Consider the following 22,925-nt stretch of genomic DNA (forward strand, 5'->3'; position numbering starts at 1 on the left):
CAGTTATGATTTAAAAAAAGTAAATTAGGTATAAAATAGACTCACAAAGATAAGGTAGATAATAGATCATATTCTCTGTATTTGCCAAATACAAGTGAACTGGATATTCTAACTATAATTCTTAGTTGATAATAGTTTTGTTGTATATAATTTTACTATGTTAGAGTTAAAACCTTCCTTTTAAATTAGACAAAAAGGGAGAAACACTATGGAACAATTTTTTGGACATCATGAATATTTGTTGCTCTCATTGGTTTAGTAAAGGGCTAAATGGCCAATAGGTATGCAGGCAGAGGTTAGGCAGGACTTGCAGATAAAAATAGAGCTTGGGGATGAAGAGGGCAGAGTCCCCAACCAAATGCATAGGAAGCAGGAGATGAACATGCCGTGCTGAAAAAGGTACCACCATATGGTAGAGCATAGATAAGAAATATGGGTCAATTTAAGTCGTAAGACCTACTTAGTAACAAGCCTAAGCTACCAACCAAGCAATTATAATTATCAATAAATCTCTGTGTGGTTATTTGGGAGCTGGTTGGTGGGACAAAAAGGTCTATCTACTGGTTGCTACCTAATGTGAGATATTTGATCTTACACTCTGTAAAGATATGTCACTGTGATTGGTTCAATAGAAAGATAAATGACCAATAGCTAGGCAGGAGTTAAAGCAGGGACTTATGGTCAGAGAGAGCTCTGGGAAGAAGAAAGGTAGGGTCACCAGTGAATACAGAGGGAATAGACATGCATGAGGAGAGGTAACATGTAGATGGATAGGAATGGGTTAATTTAAGTTATAAGAGCTAATGGGATAAGCTATAGATTGAGCTTTTATAATTAATAATAAGTCTCTGTGTCATTTTTTTTTGTGAGCTGGCGTCCGATGTTGGGCTCAAATATTCAAACACAGGGCCTGAGACAGCTAAGAAAAGTTCTGGACAAGGAGCCAAGGTAGCTTCTGCAGTTTTTCAGGCTGACTGGGGACAAAACTTCAAATAAGGCTTCCTACTCCAGGGATTCTAATTTGTGACAAATTGACACTAAAACCTGCCTAACATTCATGAAACTGGGTTCTGAGTGGACCACCTCAGACATTGGGTGTGGTGGACACCCCTGGAATTCCAGCTCTCTGGAGGTGGACACCCCTGGAATTCCAGTTCTCTGGAGGTGGACACACCTGGAATTCCAGCTCTCTGGAGGTGAATTCGAGAATTTCAAGGTCAGGTTTTGCTACACAGCAAGTTCAATGAAGAAGGAAGAGAAAGAGAAGAAAGAAGAAGAAGTCGTTGATGGTATTGTGGTTGTTGAGCATGGGACACAGATCTGTTACCCCAGCATTTGGGAGTGTGAGGTCGGAGTTCAAGGCCAGTTGGGACTATTTAGGGAGACCTTACAGGTCAGGAAACAAGGACTGAGGATGGCTCATGCACAAGGCCTTGAAACCCTAACACCACAAAAACACAAAGCAAAAGGAAAATAAGAAAAAATACAAGATACTGCATTCTCTCAGTATTTCTTTCTCTATAGCCAAGACTTTCCCATCAGCTCAGGAACCATCCACTCCTTCCTTGTCTACTTTACAGGTAAGTGCTGAGGGGGCCTAATGTATAGAGTTTAGACCTAGCAGAGGGCATGCAAAACTGTCACCAGCAGGAAGTCCAACCGTAAAGACTGGAAGATCACTGACAATGTGGCACACACCAGTCTCTGCGACTCTCTGGGGATCTCCAGGGGAATCACTGCCCCTCTGAGCCTTCGTGCCCTCTCAGCAAAATGGAGATTAATAACAGCTTCCTTAAAGAGTTGCTGTCAAAATCTGAAATTTCAATAAGATAATATGTATGGCATAGCGAATGTGCAATGAGCGTTTGTTTAACAAGCGAGTTATTGTTGACATTTCACAACGTGGAAAATGTAAAGAAGGGCGTTAGGAAGACAGCCCAGTGGTAACTTTCTTTCTTCTCAGAACTGAGGGTTGACTGTAGGGGTTGGTGCATGCTAGACAAGCACTCGACCTCTGAGCCACATCCAGCCTCCCCCAGGCTCCTTTACTTTTTATTTTGAGATAAGGTATTATGTGATGCTATTCCTAGGAAGACATGAGCAAATATCTAGTGTCAGAAGGGAACCAACAACAGACTAAAGTCATGAGACCACCAAAGTCCACTTTGGTGAACTGAAGAGTTTATTAGTATCACTCACAGGACTACGGGCAAGGGTTCCCCTACAGGAACAGGACAACTGCATCACCAAAGTCCACCCCAGCATAGTGACAAACTGAAGCCTGGAGCTCCCTGCAGGACCCGTAAACAACTGGACAGGATGGAAAGTCTCTCCTCTTCACCACCCCTTACTGTTCATGTGACCTTGGGGAAGGGGAGAGTGGTCCCTGAGGCTGGTGACCTGTTTACTTCCTGAGTCTTAAGGAGCCCCTCTTTGTATAGAGTGTTCCTATTTAGGACTTCTTGAGTCTTAAGACCCTCCCTTTAGAACTATCTGAGTCTTTTATACATACTGAGATTATAATATAATATATTATCTCCCTCCAACTCCTCCCATGTACTTTCTCAAATTCTTTGCTCTTTCTCAAATTCACCTTTATTTTAACTGGTGTTATGTTTATATATATATATATATATATATCCCATATATAATATAGTCTGTATATGTATTATATATTCCATTATATTTAATATATGATACTCCTAACTATCCTTGCTCCGTCTGTATAATGTTCCTCGTGTGTATGGTCTCGGAGATGATTTCTGTTGGATAACCAATCAGTGTACTCTTCTCTGGAAAGGCCTGTTTCTCCTCCCATCATTCCTTAGTTGTCTAGGGTTGGGTGCTTGTGAGCATCCCCCTTCTACATTAGCATGTCTCTTAGTGTCATCCTTATGTCCCAACAGCCACATTGGTGAGGGGTCCTGGGTGTCGCTTCTCTGACATTTCTAGAAGACACAATCTCACAGCAAACGTCCTGTCCCTCTGGCTCTTACAGTCTTTGTGCCACCACCCCACTTCTTCCATGACCCCCAAGGAGGTGTGTTGTAGATACATCCATTGGGATTGGGCTCCACAACTCCGCATTTTGATTGGTTTTGGTTTTATGTAAGGGTCTCCATCTGTTGCAAAGAGTTGTCCTTGATGAGGGATGAGAATTACACGGACCTGTGAGTATATGGAGAAACAGTGTGTAGTTGGGTTATGCTGGTTTAGTAAGGTGGTAGTTGTAGGTTCTCCTCCAAGATCCACGACTCCAGGGCCAGAGCCCTGGGTAGCTGGCTATGTGGTCACTGACAGGCCTGGTTTCCCTCTTGTTGAGTGGACCGAAGTCCAATTTGTTGGTTATCACCAAGGTAACCACCTTTAGGGCTATTATATCTGGCTGTGGTTCACAGATGTCATTGCTTGCATGGCGCTTTCTGATATCATGTATTTAATACCTTTGAATTAAGTTGTATGGAATTCTAATCTTTAGGTTTTGGTAATTTGATAGTGAGAAATATGCTGTGTGTTGGGGATTTTATTATTGAAGTATCTTTTCTTTATCTTTATGGTTTTTCGAGACAGGGTTTCTCTGTATAGTCTTGACCGTCCTGGAACTCACTCTGTAGATCAGGCTGGCCTCAAACTCACAGAGATCCACCTGCCTCCACCTCCTGAGTGCTGGGATTAAAGATATTTGCCACCACAACCTGAAATCTTTCTGGTCAGATTCAGGTTGGGTCCTCTGGACCCTGTGTTTGAAGAGCAATACTGTGTTTCAGCAATAGGGACTTCTACCTCTAGGGGGCAACCAAGGGCAACAAAATTAGCCTATACTATTTTTGGAGTCTTTGGGCCAACCCTGTTCAACAATCAGAAGTGGGCTGCGCACAGATGGTGGGGGCTTTGTTAGATGCCCATGACTCTGCGGGGAAGCATAGTCAGCCCAGATGAGAAAGTTTCATCTAAACTATATACATAGACATAGATAGACTCGTCTTACACGTATTATAGGTATTTTAAGTTAATAGTTATTCTGTGATTTCTCATGACCTTTTCAGATATCCTTACTGTTATCTTATCCCCTCCTTCTGTTTTATCTCCCTCTCTCCTCCCTGATTAGAGCCCTCTCCTATCTTCCCTGCTTCCTCACTTGCACCTGCTAATTCCCCTCTTTATTGTTCTCCAACCCCTGCAATGGTCCCTTTTTACTTTCCTGGTTTGTGTAGTCATTCCAGGTTATAAGCTCACATCTGAAGATCTGGAGCTAGGAGCCTCAGAAAAAAGAAAACATGTGATGGTTGTCTTTCTGCTCCTTGATAGATTACTTTACTTGATCCATTTACCTGAAATTTTCATTTTTCTTTATACAATTGTACAATTGAGTGGCGTTCCATAGTGCATCACATTTCCATTGTCCATTTCATTTTCTTTCTGTTTTTTTTCTTTTTCTTTTCTTTCTTTTTTTTTTTTTTTTTTTTTTTTTTTTTTGAGACAAGGTTTCGTTGTGTAGCCCCAGCTGTTCTGGAACTCATTCTGTAGACCAGGCTGGCCCTGAACTCACAGAGATCCACCTGTCTCTGACTCCCAACTGCTGGGATTAAAGGCGTGTGCCACCATCACCTGGTCCCATTATCCATTTCTAAACTGAAGGACATTTGGATTTTTTCCACTTTCAATAAACATGGCTGAGGAAGCGCCAGGTATGGTGGTTCACACCTAAAATAGAGCTGGGTCCTACAGTAGATTTGTGACCAGGCTCTCAGTGGTTTCCAGAGGGACTGGACCAGTTTGCAACCCCATCGGCACTGAAGGAGCTCCCTTTCCCCGTGTGCTCTCCCGCATTTGTGTCCGTTGTTTTGTTGACTTTTGCCATTCTGACTGGGGTGAGATGAAATCTCAAAGTTGTTTTGATTTGCATTTCTGTAATGGCTAGGGACAATGAACACTTTCTGAGATATTTCTATTTCTTCTCCTGAGAACCCTCTGTTCAGATGCCATGTCCATAGTTTGAATGGGTCATTTGTGTGTTTTGACTTCGGTTTTTGAGCTCTTTGTACATTCTGGATAGTAACACACTGTCAGATGTCCAGCTGGCAAAGATGCAGGTGGCAGAATAACAACGTCGGATCATCTAATTGAAACTAAAAAGCCAGGAGGGCTTGGGATGATCTATTTCACATTCTGAGTGACCTCGTGCTCGGGGCTCAACGCTAGTGGCCTCCTAGAGCCGGAGGAAGCTTCATCTTTCACACAGACCTCAACAGTCTGCCGAAGATCTGAAGTCACTCTGCACCGAGGGGATTCACATTTGCTTTCAGCTTAGTATAGACTCGGTGAGCAGAAACCTCACCTTGATCCAACATATTTGCAGTGAGGCACGGTAGACAGTCGGGACAATTATGGGTGCATGAGAAGGGAAAAGAGCCCCTTGTCCTGAAGTCTGGCTGACGCCTTTCCCCAGCTGAGAAGCAAGAATTCCAGCACTTAACGTTTGCAGTGAATGATGCCAACATGAAGATAATATATTCCTTTCATAGATAGTATTTATATTAAAATAGCAATGAAGGAGGCTCAAAGCCTGAATGTATATGGCTGTAAGTAGGGCCTCATTCCTCTCTTGGGTATTTGATGGGAATCTTACAAACAGCCCAGAAACCACTGACGGGTAATTCCCTCTTGGGATTGAAGACTGGATGAGCAGGTGAACACTTCAAAGATTAGAAGTGAGCCATTGCGAATGTCCCAGGTGTCCTGGTTATTCAAAGAACAGCGTCGTGATCTCTGATCTGTCAGGAGTGGTATTCCTCAACTAGTTTGAGATTTCTATACCATGCTGGTGGAAACCCCCTAATTGAGGGCCCGCTTTATTTTTTTTACCTTCCCTCCACAGGCTTCCGGCTCCATAATACACCGTCCAGAATCAAAAAACTAAACACCCATTCACAGGTCGTTTCCACCTAGCAGACCTTGAGAGAGCTGTGGGTCCCCAGAGTTAGTACCACGCCCAACTGCATCTCGACAGGGAAGTCCCCGCCCACATGGGGGCCTCTCCGCCTGGGAGTTGTTCTCAGACTGGCACTTGTAGACTCTGTGGCCATTTTGGATGAGGGCTAGAAGACAATGACCTAGAAAGACCGGTGACGTAACCCTGGGCACAACCGCTAGGGAGCCTAGTTCGTGAGACCCCACTGCCACCATTTTTATGCAGGCAACCTCAAGTCCTGATTATGTACCTGCTACCTTCAGTTTTCAAATTTTACCTACATTAGGGTGTGCACGGAACTGGTTTCTGTCGCTTCTCGGCCCTGGTATCCGAGCGCGGGCACCTGGGGCTGTGCAGGCGTTCCCGGGTGCTCTGGACTGGCCCGGGGCCGAGCCGGGGGAGGGTCCCCATGGCGCAGCCACTCGCCCCGGGAAGGTCCTCGGCTCGGGCCGCGTTCGGGAAGCCCGGGGCGGTGAACTTCGCGGACGTGGCCGTGTACTTCTCCCCCGAGGAGTGGGGGTGTCTGCAGCCGGCTCAGAGAGCCCTGTACCGGGAGGTGATGCGCGAGACCTACGGTCTCCTGCGCGCGCTCGGTGAGAGCCTTTCCTGGTCGCCTGGACTCGCCTAGCGCGTTACACCGTGGGTCCAGCGGTGGAACGGGGAGCCCTGGGAACAGGCGGCCTGGACCAAGGTGGTTGGCCTACCCGCATCGTAGGGTTTGCTTTCTTTCCCTTCAGGAGGCGGAGGCACCAAGCCAGCGCTCATCTCCTGGGTGGAGGAAGAGGCCGAACTGTGGGGACCCGGTGCTCAGGATCCAGAGGTGGCCATGTGTCCGACAGAAGCCGACTCAGGTGAAGGACTGGGTACTCCGTCTTTGGGGGACTTCTCAGTAGCCGGCCCATTATGGTGTCTTCTGGTGACTCCACTTACCTGCCTGGCAGTTTCTTCCCTGAACTGTGTTCTTGGCCAAAGTCATTATGTTTACCCCTGGATTCACCTAGAAAGGGACTGTGATTGTGCCTGTGTCGTGAATGCTCCCACTTCCTATCTAGTCGGCCACTAGGCTATGTTGATCCGAGCCCTGTGTCTCTACGGCTGTCCTGCTGCCATCACTGTGGTTCCCTTCTGGAGGCTCCTTCACTTCTTCCTGTCCACCTCTGCCAAGTGCTCAGCCCGCTGGACTTGGGATTGGGGACCACACTGATGCCTTTCTTTATGCTGCCTCTGCACATCCACGCACCCTGCATGCTCAGATTCTGTGGCCTCTCCCCTCCAGTGCCCCGTCTGTCACCTTGTGGGGGTGTGGAAATCAAGGAGCAGGATGAGTCAGAGTCTGAGCTTATTCTTGGTCTCTGAGCAGATTGCAGACAGGAGGAAAGGAAGAGACCAAGGGAAGAGACTGAGGCAACCCAGAAGATGTTTTCTACACAAACTGGGCCGAAGAAAACTCACCCCTCCTTTGCTGGACCCCCTTGCAACTTGGAGCTGTTGCCCAAGGACCCTCAACCCCCTCGTGGTGTCCACGCCACTGTCCCAAGAGCAGATCAGCGTCATGGCTGCCGTGTGTGTGGGAAGAGTTTTGCCTGGCGTTCCACATTGGTGGAGCACCTGTACACTCACACTGGTGAAAAGCCTTTCCGTTGCCCTGATTGCAGCAAGCCCTTCGGTCGAGCTTCCTCCCTGAGCAAGCACCGGGCCATACACCGAGGGGAACGGCCACATCGCTGTCCTGACTGTGGCCGAGCCTTCACGCAGCGCTCTGCCCTCACCACCCACCTGCGTGTCCACACTGGGGAGAAGCCCTACCGCTGTGCTGATTGTGGGCGCTGCTTCAGCCAGAGCTCTGCGCTCCATCAGCACCAGCGGGTACACAGCGGCATGACCCCCTTTCCTTGCACAGACTGTGGCAGAGCCTTTGCCCATGCCTCAGATCTTCGGCGCCATGTGCGCACCCACACGGGTGAAAAGCCTTACTCATGCCCTGACTGTGGACGCTGCTTCCGCCAGAGCTCGGAAATGGCAGCCCACAGGCGGACCCACAGTGGCGAGCGTCCCTACCCGTGCCCTCAGTGTGGCAGGTGCTTTGGCCAGAAGTCCGCAGTGGCGAAGCATCAGTGGGTCCATCGGCCAGGAGCTAGGGGCCATAGGGACAGAGAAGCCAGTCAGTTGTCTATATCCCCGGCCACAGGCCAAGGGGACCTGGATCCACCTGTGGACTTCAGGCACTACCCAGAGATATTCCAGGAGTGTGGGGAATGGTCTTAAAAGCTCCAACGTAAAAGGTGAAATACACTGTCGGAAGCCCATCTCTGGCATCCTCTGGAAGTCACAGAAGATCTAGCAAGGGCTGGTCCTGAGGACAGTACAGTCTTGTGGGTGATTACCAGAAGCATTTGCACACACACACACATGGATCCCACTGCCCTAAACTCTGAGTCTACTGGGCTAGGGTGGGAAACCCACTAGAATTCCATGTGAGAGGCAAGGGCAGTTTTCTGGCTCAGTAGTATTGAAGGCTTGAGGTCAAAGAGAACCTTGTTTAGTCCACTGCCTCTTTAATGCGGAGGCTAAAGTTGATGGCGCTGTGTGAACCGAGCCAGCTGCATTTTCAGGGGTTATTAGCCTCGGTCAAGAACTAGGTGTGGTGGTGGCTCATGCCTATGACCCCAGCACTTCAGAGTAGAGACAGGAAGGTCAGGAACTTGAGACCAGTTTGGGTTACCTGAGACTCCATCTAAGGTAAATAAATAAATAACAAGTGAAATTAATTGAGGTTTAAATTCAAAGTATTTCACACACAAAAGAAGGTCCAGGTCTTTAGCTTCTTTTGGAAAAACAACAACTCCAAAAGATTCAGCCAAGCAAACAAGACAAAAGTTCTGGGTTCTGTCCCCAGCACTGCAAGTATTGGGTGTGGTGGCACATGCCTATAATTCCACCACTTGGTGTTTGGAGGCAGGAGGTTCAGAAGTTCAAGGCTGCCCTCAGTCACACACACACACACACACACACACACACACGTGAGAGGGGGGGCTCAGCAGGTAAGGGTTGCAACTCCCATGACCTGATTTCAGTAGTGGAGGGAGAGAGACAGTTCTTGAAAGTTGGTGGTATTTAGTTTTTTGTTTTTGTTTTTTTTTTGAATCAAAGAGTTTGTGTATAATTGGAAGGCAGAGAGGGGAAACAGACACAATGCTCGCAAGCTTTATTTCAGCTCTTCTCTTGTATTCTTCTCCTGTGGCTCTCAAAGTACTTTCTTGCCTGTTGTCTTGTTTACCTCCCCTAACTGCCTGGGGAAGGAAGCAGTTTTAAGAGGAAACCTCAATAGGCACTTGGGGCCAGTTATCTGACTCTACATCAACTGGGCACTCTGCCCTCACCACCAGTCTGATGCCCACCAGGAGAGGTCAGCAGCTCCTGAATCTGGAGAGAAAGGACCTGAAAGCTTTGTCCAGTCTGGGAACACCCTGGGCTGGACCTTTGTAGCCACTCTTAGACACAGGTAGGGGGTCTCCTCAACTGTGTGAGCTGGAGGAAGTTTTAGCTCTTCTGTCCCTTTAGGTCAAAGACAGATTACAGCAGGCAGAGCAACCTGCCCAAGATCAAACGGTGAAGCCGTAGGGTTCACGGTCTACTGATGTCTTTTTAAAATGTGCACATGTATGTCCGTGCATGTATGCACATGTGGGTGCAGATGCCTGTAGAGACCAGAAGAGGACATTGAGTCCCGTGCAACTGGAGCCACAGGCAACTGTGAGCTGCCTGATGTGGGTGCTGGGAACCGAACTCTGGTTCTCTGGAAAAGCAGCAAGTGCTGTTATCCCGAGTCGCCTCCTCAGCACACCTTTTAAGAGACATTTGGTATCTGTCGCCCTGAAAACCCAAGCTCAAAAGATTCTTCTCCCCTAGCTTCCTGGCAGCTGAGACTAAGCGGAATGTTAGCTTCACCCCTGCTGTCTTCATCTCTCTCAGTAGTGATGAGTTCCTGCCAGCAGGACCTGTGAGCCAAGTCCTGGGGGGGTCTGTGGCCGGAGGATCACAAATTCAACGCTATCTGGACCTCGGTCCCAAAACATGTTTGTTCATACTACTCATCCAGAGGAACTGAGTTCAATTCCAGCAACATGCCAGGTGGCTCATAACTGCCTGTAACCCTCGCTCCAGGCCAGAGCTTCTGTGTGCTCTTGTACTCAACGTGTACATTCTTACATATAATTAAAGCTAATAATAGCTAAAACAACAGAAAAAGGGGAGGGCTTGGGAAGATAGTTGTCGGTAAAGTACTTTCTAGAGCCTGAGAAACCAAATTCACCCCCAGCAGCCCCATATATCAAAGCTGGGCAGCAGATAGAGTGTCCCTGCAGTTCACCACCAAGCCTGGCCAGCCTAACTGGTGAACTCTAGAACAATGAGAGACGCTGTCTTGGAAAAGGCAGACCTGGTTCCTGAGCATGATGTCTGAGGTCTTCCGGCCTCCACATGTACATATGCACACACACCCACATACAGGGGCACTCACATACCCTCAGATATGTTTTCACACACTATTATTACTATTATTGTATGTTCATGCATGTGGATGTCAGGACAGTTTCCCGGCCACCCAGACCCGAATAATCAATCACACAGATACTATGTTGATTAAAATCACACAGATACTGTGTTGATTACAACACTGTTTGGCCAATAGTTCATGCGAATTCCTAGCTAGCTCTTACATCTTAACCCATTTCTACCAATTTGTGTATCGCCACGAGGCAGTGGCCTACCGGTAAGGTTCCTAAGGTTCCCGCGTGTCCTTCTCTTTCAGCAGCTACATGGCGTCTCCCTGACTCCACCTAATCTTTCTCTCTATTTCCTGCCTGGCTTTACTCTGCTAAGTCATTGGTCAAAACAGCTTTATTCATTAACCAATAAAGAGCAACACTTATACAGAAGGACATCCCACATCAGACAGTTTTGGAGAGTTGTTCTCTTCTGTAGATGCTGTGTCAAATTCCTGTCATCAGAAGGACATCCCACATTGGACAGTTTTTCTGTAGATGCTGTATCAGATTCCTGTCATCAGGGGTGCAGAGCCAGCTCATTTACCCACAGGGTCATCTAGACAGCCTAAACTTACAATTTTAAAAACTTATATTTTGGCACCTGAGAATGTTATTTTATAAAACATTGTTTAATCATTGCAAACCACACATAGTCACTATCATTTTTATTATGTACTTTCCAAAATTGAAGCCTGGAGTTATGATCCAAGTCCTATTGATATATTGATTATTTTGTGTGTGTGTGCGCGCTGAGGATTGTATCTAGGTTCCCACGGGCTCTGCATTGTATGACCAAGTGTCCTCAGCCTGGATTTGTAGTTTTTTAATGTGAAGCGACTCACTTAAAGCACTGGCGAGATGATTCAGTGCTTAAAAGCACTTTTTTTTTTTTGGCAGAGGACCTGGGTTCGATTCCCAGCACCCACATGGTGGCTCACTACTCCAGTTTCAATGTTCTCATCTGACCTCTGAGAGCACAAGGCACACTCCTCGTGCACATACTTACCTACAGGCAAAATACTCAATAAATAAATAAAAATAAGTTATTCATTTAACCAGGATATGACGGAGTCTGGTTTCAGCACTGGGAAGGCTGAGGCAGGAGGATTTGAATTCAAGGCCAATCTGCACTACAGAATGAGACCTGTCACAAGGAAGTCAGTCATTTGGAGCTGGAGTTGTGGCTCTGTGTTAAACACTTCTCAGCATGTGGGTGGCCCTGACATAACGAAAAAGAAAAATCTGCTGGGTGTGGTGGCACCCACCTTTAGTCCCAGCACCCAGAGGCAAAGGTAGGCGGATCTCTGTGAGGTAGAGGCCAAAGGCTGTATTATCTTTCCCTAGCCAGTACTGGATTCTCTTGATTTTATTATCTTGTTCTCCCGCATTCTTGCCCATTCCACATTGCATAACGAAGAGATCAAGGAATGAAAATGGATGTTATGAGGGATGCTTGTCGGGCTCCTGCGGAGTCCCCATGGCAAATGCTATTGCATCAAGAGCTGAGTCAACGCTCTGTGCAGTGAGTTCCCAGAGCACATTCTATCTGCTCATTACTCATTTAGCCATGGGCTCAGTTATGCTATCAGATCAACCTTCATGGGATTGCAACTAATTTTCATTTTACTGATTAATGGCCCTAAAACCCAGGGTAACGATGTTGGCAATTCATATGCCAGGCAGAAGCTGTAGAGTACTTGCTTTAAACAAGGAGATGAAGGCTGTTGACTTAATATTGAAAGGAAACATGTAAGATTAAGATCAATGACAACCACCCTCTATGTTGCTATGGCAACACACACCTCTCAGCTCAGCACTTAGGAGGTCCCAGGCAGAAGGGTCAAGAATTTGAGGCCAGGGGCAAGAGAGATGACTCAGAAGTTAAGAACATCTGTTGTTCCTGCACAAGACCCAGACTCAATTCCCAACGCCCATAATATGGTTCATAACCACCTGTAACTCTCGTTCCAGGGGATCTGATGCCTTCTTTTGATCTTCTTGGGCACCAAACATGCACTTGGTACACATACATGCAAGCAAAACCACTGACACATAAAATAAATGACTAAATCTAATTCAAAGCAAAACAAAAATACAGCTAGCTTCAGTTACTAAGAGAGTTAGAGGCTCGGGTTAAATGAGACTTTATCTAAAAAAGGGGGGGTGGGGACCAGGGAGATAGTTTAGTGGTAAGATTGCTTCTCGAATAAGTATGAGGATCTGAGTTTGAACCCTAGACCTTCCTACTTAAGATCTTTCCTGCAGGATGGAATGTCTCAATACAGGGGGAAACTTCTACACAGCATGTGGCTAACAAGCTTTTTTTTTTTTTCAGTTTCTTAAAACAGGGCTGTTCTATGTAACAGCCATGACTGTAGTGGAACTCACTTTGTAGACCAGGCTGACCTCCAATTCACGGAGATCCTCCTGCCTCTGTCACCCGAGTGCTGGGACCTGTCTCAAATAAGGAAAGGAAGGAGAGGAGATCTAAGAAAGGAAATAAACAAAGGTCACAACCAAGCAGGGTCTCTGGGATGCTGCCAATGCTGGACACAAAAACAATGTAATGTAACACAACACCACCTGCAGAAGAAAGGTAAAACATCATCTTAACTGAGGTTGGAAACATCTTAAGCTTTTTGATGACTTATTTATTTTTATGTTATGAGCATTTGTGTTTTGCCTGCATGTGTGTCTGTGTGAAGGTGTCAGAGACCCTGGAACTGGAGTTACAGTTGTGAGCTGCCTTGTGGGTGCTGGGAATTGGACCTGGGTTCATCTGGAAGAGCAGGCAGTGCTCTTCACCACAAAGCCATCTCTCCAGTCCCTCTTTTAAAGGTTTTGGTAGTGAAAAAGATGTTAGGTCCGGCACAGGGGTGAACAATGAACAGCTACTGAAGGAACTAGAGATAGCACAGGGTAATTCAGCTCCCTGTGCTTGAACAGCATGAGCTAAGTTCTAATCAATGTTTCAGCCTTCAAGATCCTTAACAGGGGTGTGGCTTTTCATACCCTAGAGACTTTAGTCTACTGGCAGTCCAGGAATTACATTTTGTGCACATGGATGCCAAATGTTTAAGGTCCCAGAGCGTCCGGCAACCTCATTTTTAGAACCTGATAAAGATGGAGTTGAGTGGGAGGAAGAGACACCTCAAGGGTTGAATAGTTCATAAAGCCTTTAGGAAGAACCCACAGGCCATGTCAGTATTAAACCCATCATAAAGTCTGGCAGTGGTGTCGCACGTCTTTAATCCCAGGACTCAGGAGGCAGAGGCAGGCAGATCAATGTGAGTTTGAGGCCAGCCTGGTCTACACAACAGTTCCAGGACAGCTGTTACACAGAAAAACCCTGTCTCAAAAGAAATCCAACCAACCAATCAACCAACCAACCTCCACCAATATTGAGATCTGGGTCTGGTTTTCTTTACTTTGTTTCTTCCTTCTTCATCTTTTGTATCGGACAAAGCTGCTACAGGTGATTCATAAGAGGAACATCACACCCAAAGTTAAATAATCAAGAACACTGTCAGCCGAACCTAAAGCATCCTAACTGGTGTCCTGAGTGTATGCTGACATTTCAACCAGGCAACAAGGTTTTGTGTGTGTGTGTGTGTGTGTGTGTGTGTGTGTGTGTGTGTGTATGAATGTTTGTGTTTAGAGTTACTTATACTTTATGAAATATTTGAAGTTTGGAGTACTAAATAATTTCTTATTGTTATTGTTTCTGAGTTTTTTGGTTTTTTTGAAACTGGGTCTCACTGTGTAACCCTGGCTATCCTAGCGCTTACTTTGTAGAGCAGGCTGGCCTTGAACTCACGGAGATCTACTGGAGCACAGGTCAGGCTTGTGAAAAGTCAGCATTTACAAAGTTCGTGGACACAGTAAATCTCCTTTTGTATTTTACAATTGAAAAGGAAAACAGGGTTCCAATAAGAGTCATTTTGTAAAATTGCCTATTTACTTAACTTTAGCAAAAGTGTTTATTATTTTTTTAATTTTACATTTATTTATTTATGTGAGAAAAGATATGTTACAGCACATATCCATACAGTGCAGGTTAGAGGCCACCTTGTAGGAGGGGCTTATCTCCTTCCACTGTGTGGGTTCTGGGGATTTAACTCTAGTTGTTGGGCTTGGTGGCAGTTATCTACGGGGCCATCTTGCCGATTTATCATTTTTCCGAAACTGAGAAACTCCTGTGAGATGCTTTGCAGACTCACTGGCTCAGGAAGCATGGCCTCTTGGGCAGTGCCTTGGGACTTCCTGAGGCTTTCTGTGAATGCTCTGTCATTAGCTCTAGCCTCGGCACTGTCTGTCTCTCTGTGAACGCTCTGTGACATTAGCTCTAGCCTTGGCACTCTCTTGGCACTGCCCTGTAGCTAGTAGCTCAGATTCTATCTGCACTCATGTGGACAATCTTTGCTGAACTAAATAAACACCGGCCCTTTTTCCTCCCTTAGAGCAGGAACAGTCCTGTATTACTCACCTAGCGTTTTCTTTTTGACATTTTCACAAATACTTCTTGTTTGTTTGCCTATTTAATTATTTCTTTATTCTTCTCTCATAGACTACAACCTGACCAAAGACCCCCTCCACTCCTCCCAGTCTCTCCAATCTTTCCTCTCCCCTAGATCCACTGCTCCTCTGTTTCCCTTCAGAAAAGAGCAACTTACCTAGTATTTTTTAAAAATTCATTCTTGTAATACAAAACTTCTTTTGAGTGCCCATCTCTTTTATCCTAAAACTTATCTTTTATATGTCCCCGTTTTGTTCTGTTGGCCGGCTTGTTTTTTGAGACAGGGTTTCAGTATCCAGCCCCAGTTAGCCTGGGACTCACTCTGTAGACTGAGGTTGGGACAGATCTCCCTGCCGGCTAGCTCCCGTGGTGCTGAGTGGTGCCATCCAGGCTGGGGGAGAATGATGGCCAACTGTCCGCTCTATTTTCCTTTCCCCGGCTGTGATAAACACCATGACCAAAGGCAGCTTGAGCCCCTTACAGCTTTACCTAAGTTCATCACGGTTCATCGTGAAGGGAACTCAGGACAGGAACTCAAGGCAGAGACCTGGAGGCAGGAACTGAAGCTGAGGCCACAGAGGAAGCCGGCTTATAGCCTTGTTCTCCGTGTCTTATTCAGCCTGCTTTCCTATTCCATCCAAGGCCACCTGCTCTGGGTTTGTACCACTCACAGTGAACCCTGTGGAGAACTGGACTGACCCAGGACTTTCTCAGAGGCCCTGATGAAAGAACAAAGGGGACGTTAGTTCTGTGCCCTTGTCCAGGAACAGACTTGGCAAGGCCAGTCTGAGGCTGGAGACAGTGATTGGGAGGTGTCAAAATAGCAGCTTCTGGGAGCCTGAATTTTCCCCTTAGGCTGTGGTTATCAGTCCTAGGCAGACGAGTCTGAGGTGTTTTCTTTGCTAATACTGTCTGACTTAGCTCTCTGCTGACCTTGGCCACCTCCCTACCCACATGAATAGGATATACATTGCTACACTTTTTTCTTCAAGATAGGGTTTCTCTGCATAACAGCTCTGACTGTCCAGGAACTCACTCTGTAGACCTGAATGGCCTCAAACTCACAGAGATCTGCCTGCCTCTGCCTCCCGAGTGCTGAGATTAAAGGTGTGCACCACCTCTGACAATGTTGTACTTCTTAACAAGCCTGTTTGGCGTAAGTCATCCGCTTACGTAAGCCCTCCTGTCCCAGCTTTTATTTTTATCTTCTTTATTTCTCATCTTACTTACTTCTTATCTCTGTTCCTCCCCTTGAGCTCCGTTTGTGACCTTCAAGTTAAGGTTAGAACTGGGCCTCCCACATCAGTCATTATCCAATGAAACACCCGCATAGTCTCACCCACAGGTCAATCTGAGGAGTCATTTCCTCAGTTGGGGTCCCCTCTTTCCAGATACTGTAGCGGATGTGGTTAATGCCTGGTGAGCTCTGTGCTGTGTGTGTGATGGAGACCACACCCGATCCTCCCCCGGACCTTATTGTGAGCTTATCAACCTACAGAACCCATCTTTATGGAAGATGTCACATCTTTATGGAAGATGTTTACAAAGTTTGGATGTGGTCATGTCTTAAGCTTTATCGTGCACATGGGATTGAGTTATTTATCGCTAGGAAAGTTTTCACTGAGTTGTGCTGTGCTAACTATGCCTAAAATAAACTACTCTGGGTCAGACTTTTCAAGTTTGGACCAACACTGGCTGCTGTGTTGTGTTGAACCAAACTGCTTTCTTACCTCCCTGAGGATCATTACTGTGGTGGGAAAATGCCCATGCCGCCCCCCTCCCCCACACTCATAAGAAGTGACACTATTGGGAGGTGTGGCCTTGTTGGAGGAAGAGCATCACTCAGGGCAGGCTTTGAGGTTTCAGATGCTCAATCCAGTCCCCCTGGCTCACTCTCTCTGCTTGCTGCCTACAGATGGGGATGAAGCACTCTCAGTTCCTTCAGCAGCCCGTCTGCCTGTGTGCCGCCATGCTTCCGGCCATGCTGACACTGGACTAAGCCTCTGAAACTGCAAGCCAGCTGTAATTAAACGCTGCCCTCATCACTCAACTGTGTGTCCGTACCAGGGAGAAGCCCTGCTGTTCCGCCTGTTGCGGCCACTGCTTCCACCAGAACTCAGAGCTGGCAGCCCACAATCGGACCCACAGTGTCGGGTCCTCTGCCCCATTCCTCAATGTGGCAGGAACTTCAGTTAGAAGTTAGCTGTGAGAAGGCACCAGTGGGATCATTGCTAGGAGCCAGAGGCCAGAGGCGCTAGGGAGATAATGGGCTACTTTCAGCAATACCTACTAGCTAAGGGGATGCAAACCCACCAGTGCGCTTCAAGCGTGATTCAGCTGTTTCAGCAGTGTGGGGTATGGCCTTAAAAATGACAAAGCAGCCAAGATGGTGGTGGCGCACGCCTTTAATCCCAGCACTCAGGAGGCAGAGGCAGGTGGATTTTTGTGAGTTTGAGGCTAGCCTGGTCTACAGAGTGAGTTCCGAGACAGGCTCCATAGCTGCTGGGAAATCCTATCTCAAACAACAACAACAACAACAACAACAACAACAACAAAATCCCCACAAAAACGAAACAAAACAAACAAAAATGGCAAAGCAAAAAGATAATAGTCTTTACCGCCTGAAACCCACAAAGGCTTGTTGACTTCAGCTTCTGCACAGCTTCCCGGAAGTCACAGGATTTTTAGGAAGAGCTGCCCTGGGGACGACAGTCTAGGCAGTCAGAAGTGTCATCGCAGATGGTCTCTTTCCTTCTGTTTTCAAAACCCCACTGGGGTCTAAAGGAGGGCAAGAAGGGCAGTTGCTTCTAAGTGCTGAGAGAACTGAGGTAGTGAGGACTTTGCTGTCCCTGTTAATACGGATGACACTGCTGCTGTCCCTCTAACTGGACGGACTGTGGTGTTTTTCAAGGATGTAAATTCCGGGCATGACAGTGGGTATCTAATTCAGCATTGGAGAGGTGACCCCGGGGGATCTGAAACTTGGTGCCAAGTCTAGACTTCCTGAGACCCTGACTCAAAAAATAAGCTAATGGTCAAGATTTGAAAATTGAAGTACTTCAACAGGGTATGGTGGCACACGCCTTTAATCCCAGCACTAGAAGACAGAGGCAGGTGGATCTCTGTGAGTTCGAGATCAACCTGGTCTACATAGTGAGTTCTAGGATAGCCAAAGCTAAATAGTGAGTCCCTGTGTTGTTGGTTGTTTTACTCTTTTGGCTTTTTTGGTGTTTTGGGAGCCTACTACCCAGTGCCCAAATAAATCACACACAGAGTCTTATTGTTACTTATGGATACCTGACCTGAGCTTGTCTTGTTGCTTGCCAGCTTTTCTTAAATTATCCCAACTACCTTTAGCCTCTGGGCTTTTCCCTTTTCTTCCTGTTGTATATCTTACTTTACTCTTACTCTGTGGCTGGCTGAGTGGCTGGGCCCTAGCATCCTCCTCTGCTTGTTCTCTTGCTCCTCCTCCTTTCTTCCCAGATTTCTCCTCCTATATATTCTCCCTGCCTGCCAGCCCCACGTACCCTCTCCTGCTCACTATTGGCCATTCAGCTCTTTATTAGACCTTCAGGTGTCTTAGGCACAGTAAGACAGCTTCACAGAGTTAAACAAATACAACATAAACAAAAGTAATACACCTTAAAATAATATTCTACAATATCCTTGTCTTGAAAACAAAACAAACTGAAAACAAAAACAAAAAGAAAGTACTTCAAACACACAAATTTAGGTTTCTGGCTTCTCTTTGAAAAATTTATGTATTTCCCCTACATACTTGGAATCTCAATACTTGGGAGGCTGAACCTGAGGCTTGTCAGTTGGAGGCCAGTGTAGAAGGCTATGAGGCAAGAATGTGTCTCAAAAGAGTCAAGACAGAATGGTGCGATAGCTCAGTAGGCAAAAGGTGCCTGCTGTCTAAGGACTTAGATTCTTTGCTCAGACACTCAGGGAGAGCACTGACTCTCGAAAGTTGTTCTCTGACTTCACATATGTGCCATGATGTCCCTGTTCCCCCTGAAAATGCTTTAAAAAAGAAAATCAAATCCAAGGGCGTAGCTCATCTGATACAGTGAGTGCCTTGCACCCACAGGGTCCCGCACTGGACCCCAGCACCGCGTGCCTGTAATCTGCTCGCTGGAGAGGTAGAGGCAGGAGGATCGAAAGGTCAAGATCGTCATCAGCTACATGAGTTGGAGACCAGTGTGGGATACAGGAGACCTGTCTCAAAACAATAAAAACAAAACCACCAGTGAGCCCCAAACAGCCCTTAGTGTCCTTTGAGAGCACTGGAGCGAATCTGCTGAAGCAGCATACGAGAGAACCAGACAAAGGAAAGGCCAGCCTGAGATGAGAGGTGCAAGTCCATCATGCCGTGGGCGCCGGGCTAGGGATAAGGGACTAATATTGAAGCTAAAGGGAACCTTTTATTTTCTGAAGCTCTTAGGGCCTTGTGAGTCTGCCGTCTGTTCCTTTGTGATTGGAGTTCAGTCTAGCGCAGGTGATGAAGAACTCCTGCCTTGGTGGAGCACTCCTGCCTTGGTGGAGCACTCCTGCCTTGGTGGAGCACTCCTGCCTCGTTGTGAATACCATCCCAGGGAAACATCTGCGCTCAGCACTTTAATTTTTATTTCGTGTGTAAGGGTGTATTTATGTGTGCATCTGTGCTCTCTATGTGAGTGCCTAGGGTCACTGTAGGCCAGAAGAGGGCATCAGGTTCCCTGGAACTGGTGTCACAGATGGTGATGGACATTCCAGTGATACACACACACACACACACACACACACACACACACACACACACACCTGGGCCCTCTGTAAGAGCAGCCAGTGCTTTAAACTTCTGCAGCTCCTCAGTATTTTTTTTTTTATTCATCCATTCCTGTTTCCAACTTCCTTGGGAGGATAAAACCAAGATCTTCCAAAACACAGGGTTGTTTGTTTGTTTGTGGTGCCGGGGTTCAGGCCCTCACACACACTGTGCAAGTGTTTGCCCAGCTCCATTCCCAGTCGGAACCTCAGAAAGTCACAGAAAACTTGGAGAAAATGCCCTGCTTGGGTAGAGCAATGGAGAGGCCATCTCACTAGCCTTCAAATCTGACCCCACCGAGGTCACCCTAAACTCCAAGCTTTTTTCTGGGTGATTAGCTCACATGCCACCTTGTCACGGGACATGGAAGTCCAGCTTGCTGAACCAGTTCCCAGTTCAGACTCAAGCCAAAAGTGCCGCAATTACAAGGTGCCGCACTTACTATTTTGAGGTCCAAGCACTTTCAAATTTGCCAGGCTTGCCCAGGGCCCAGAAACGTGACCCAAATCCTCTACTTCCTTCTGTTACCTAACCTCCCATTATTTAATCGATCCTTTCCTGGGTCATGAGACCGCTTAGGTCCAGCCACATTCATTCTCAGCTCATTGATCTTGGTGATTGCCTCCTCCAGAGGAGGGCTCTCGCTGTCTGTTATGACTTGTTGAGGCTCTGCTACAGTGGGATCTTAAGCCAGAGGAGGCGCTCCTCACAGCTTCCCTGGCCTGGAGAGCAGCAGATACCATGTTCCAACAGATCCTAGCCAAATCTCTTGTAAGATTTGCAAGTCTTTCTAGAAAGAGGGCATACAAAGATGTTTATGGTCCAAAGAAGCTGAACCCTCCTCTAGGCTATCCCTTGGAGTCAGTAGGAGAAATCTAAAGATCCCAGACTCATCAATGGCATGCAGAAAATAATCAATTGTTTGTAAATTATTTACATTTGGGTGGGGGTTCAAGACAGGATTTTTATTTCTTGGTTGGTAACTGAATTTTGGACCACACATTTAGCAAGCATTCTACCACTGGGCTTTCTCACAGTCTCTCTAGATTACTAACAACATCCACGACAACTTAGCTCTATGTGATAAGTATTGGATCCCTGGTTATTGGAGGAGTGACACCAGAGTGGATTTCCCAACACTACGTAAATAGTTATGACACTATACTGTCTGGGGAGTTTTGGCATGGTATGTTTAGCACAGACAGAAACAACCACCACTACCCCCAGTGCTGGGAATTAAACCCAGAACCCTGGGAATGCTACGCACTCATTCTTTATTTCTGAGTTACATTCTCAACCCTTCAAATATTTTTGGTCTGTTTGGTTGAACCAGTGAGTGCAGAACCCACAGATAAGGAACAGTGGTATTTTCAAAGTAAGGCCTCCTGGCTATAGTGTTTTTTTTTTTCCCTTATGTCACTTGCCCTCTTTGCAGTGAGGACTCCTAGGCCATCAGCCATATCAAGATGACATCAACATTCCTTTTCCAACCACTGGATGTGAGAAACTCATTGACCTGGACAATGAGCAGAAGCTGCTGCTGGTGCTCCAGACAAAGACCAGAAGTTCCGTTCAGTCTGAACTAGTGGCTTAGTATCAAAGGTTCCCCATGTAGCAGGGTTCTTGGCTGAGTATGTCTGTTGTTAAAGGACATTCCCTTCTAGATCAAGAACTGGAGAGAGAAAATGCAAATCTGCTAGGAAGATGCACTGTGGATACCAACTGGAGTGTTTTCTACTTGCTTATGAAGAAGAGGAGGAGAAGGAAAAGGAGGAGGAAGAAGAGGAGGCAGTGGCTAGGTATGTAACCCAGTTGATAGAGTGTTTGTCTAGTACTCATAAAGCCCATGGTATAAAATTTTGGCATGATGTCACATACATTAATCCCAGTACCCTGCAGTTGGGGCAAGAGGATCAACAATTCATAGAGAATTCAAGGCCTATCTGGGTAAGAGACCTTAAGAAATTAATAATAATAATAATAACAACAACAACCAAAAAAACAAATAAAAGAGATTGATCCTCGACAAACAGATCACTACTATAGCTGAACATTTGAGAATCAAAAGACTTAGCAGAATCTTCAGATTTGTTGGGTGTGCAAAACCTTTAATTCCAACATGCAGGAAGCCAAGATGAAAGTCAGTCTGATCAATATAGGGAGTTCCAAGCCAGCAGTACTAACTAGTGAGACTCAATCTAAAAATAAAAATAAAAAGTTTGTGCACTTTAATTTTCTCTAGAGGATGTCTGCCAAAGATCAGACCTTAAAAATAATTCCTCCCTTCCTCCCTCCCTCCCTTCCTTTTTCTTTTGGTTTCCCTATATAACCTTGGCTGTCCTGGAACTCTCTCTGTAGACCAGGGTGACTTCAAACTCAGAGATCCACCTGCCTCTGCCTCCCAAGTGCCGGGATTAAAGGCATGTGCCACTGCTGCCTGGCTCCTACTCTTCTTTCAATGCTGGGGACTGAACCCAGGGCCTTGATCATGCTAAGGAAGCATCTACCACTGAACTACATTCATGACTTGCCTTTAGCCTTTAAATCAGTCTCTAGGCATAGAAGTTTATCCCTGTTAAAGTTTGAGAGCGCCATTTCTCTCAATAAAATATCAATTCTGCTGAGAATATAGAAAAATGGTACATGAGAATATCACCTATTGGTAGACGGGAATATAGCCTAGTGGTAGAACACCTGCCTAGCGTGTACAGAGTTCTAGATTACATCCCAACATTGGGGGAAACTCTCACTTTCAGTCTGAGGACATACATGAATGTCAAAGGTGGCAGAACCTGGGTCCAATCCCTAAGACCACAAGTGAGTGTATAAATAAACCAGGAAAACATGTAAAGTCAAAACTGTCATTTTCAGAGCTGGAGAGGTGGCTCATCGGTGAGAGCTGCTCTTCCGGAGGACCTAGGTTCTGTTCCCAGCACCCACATGGCAGCTCACAACTGTCTGTTATTACAGTCCCAGGGCCTCCACGGACAATAGGAGCACACGTGGTACACGAACATACATGCGGACAAAAGATTCATACACATGACATCAGTGTATGACATTTAAAAAATGTCATTTCCT

The 22,925-nt window shown here is 46.3% G+C and overlaps 1 protein-coding gene across 1 annotated transcript; it reads left to right on the plus strand.

The window, feature by feature from the left end:
* Positions 1–6,048: 6,048 nt before the first annotated feature.
* Positions 6,049–8,739, plus strand: LOC146893468 (zinc finger protein 764-like). Its single transcript, XM_085693127.2, has 3 exons — positions 6,049–6,564; positions 6,709–6,822; positions 7,332–8,739. The coding sequence occupies exons 1-3, from the start codon at positions 6,381–6,383 to the stop codon at positions 8,234–8,236; spliced, it is 1,203 nt and encodes a 400-aa protein (XP_085549253.2). The 5' UTR covers positions 6,049–6,380; the 3' UTR covers positions 8,237–8,739.
* Positions 8,740–22,925: the final 14,186 nt, after the last annotated feature.

The sequence above is a fragment of the Myodes glareolus genome, chromosome 7, assembly GCF_982192425.1.
Source record: "Myodes glareolus chromosome 7, mMyoGla1.1, whole genome shotgun sequence".
Lineage (NCBI taxonomy): Eukaryota > Metazoa > Chordata > Mammalia > Rodentia > Cricetidae > Myodes > Myodes glareolus.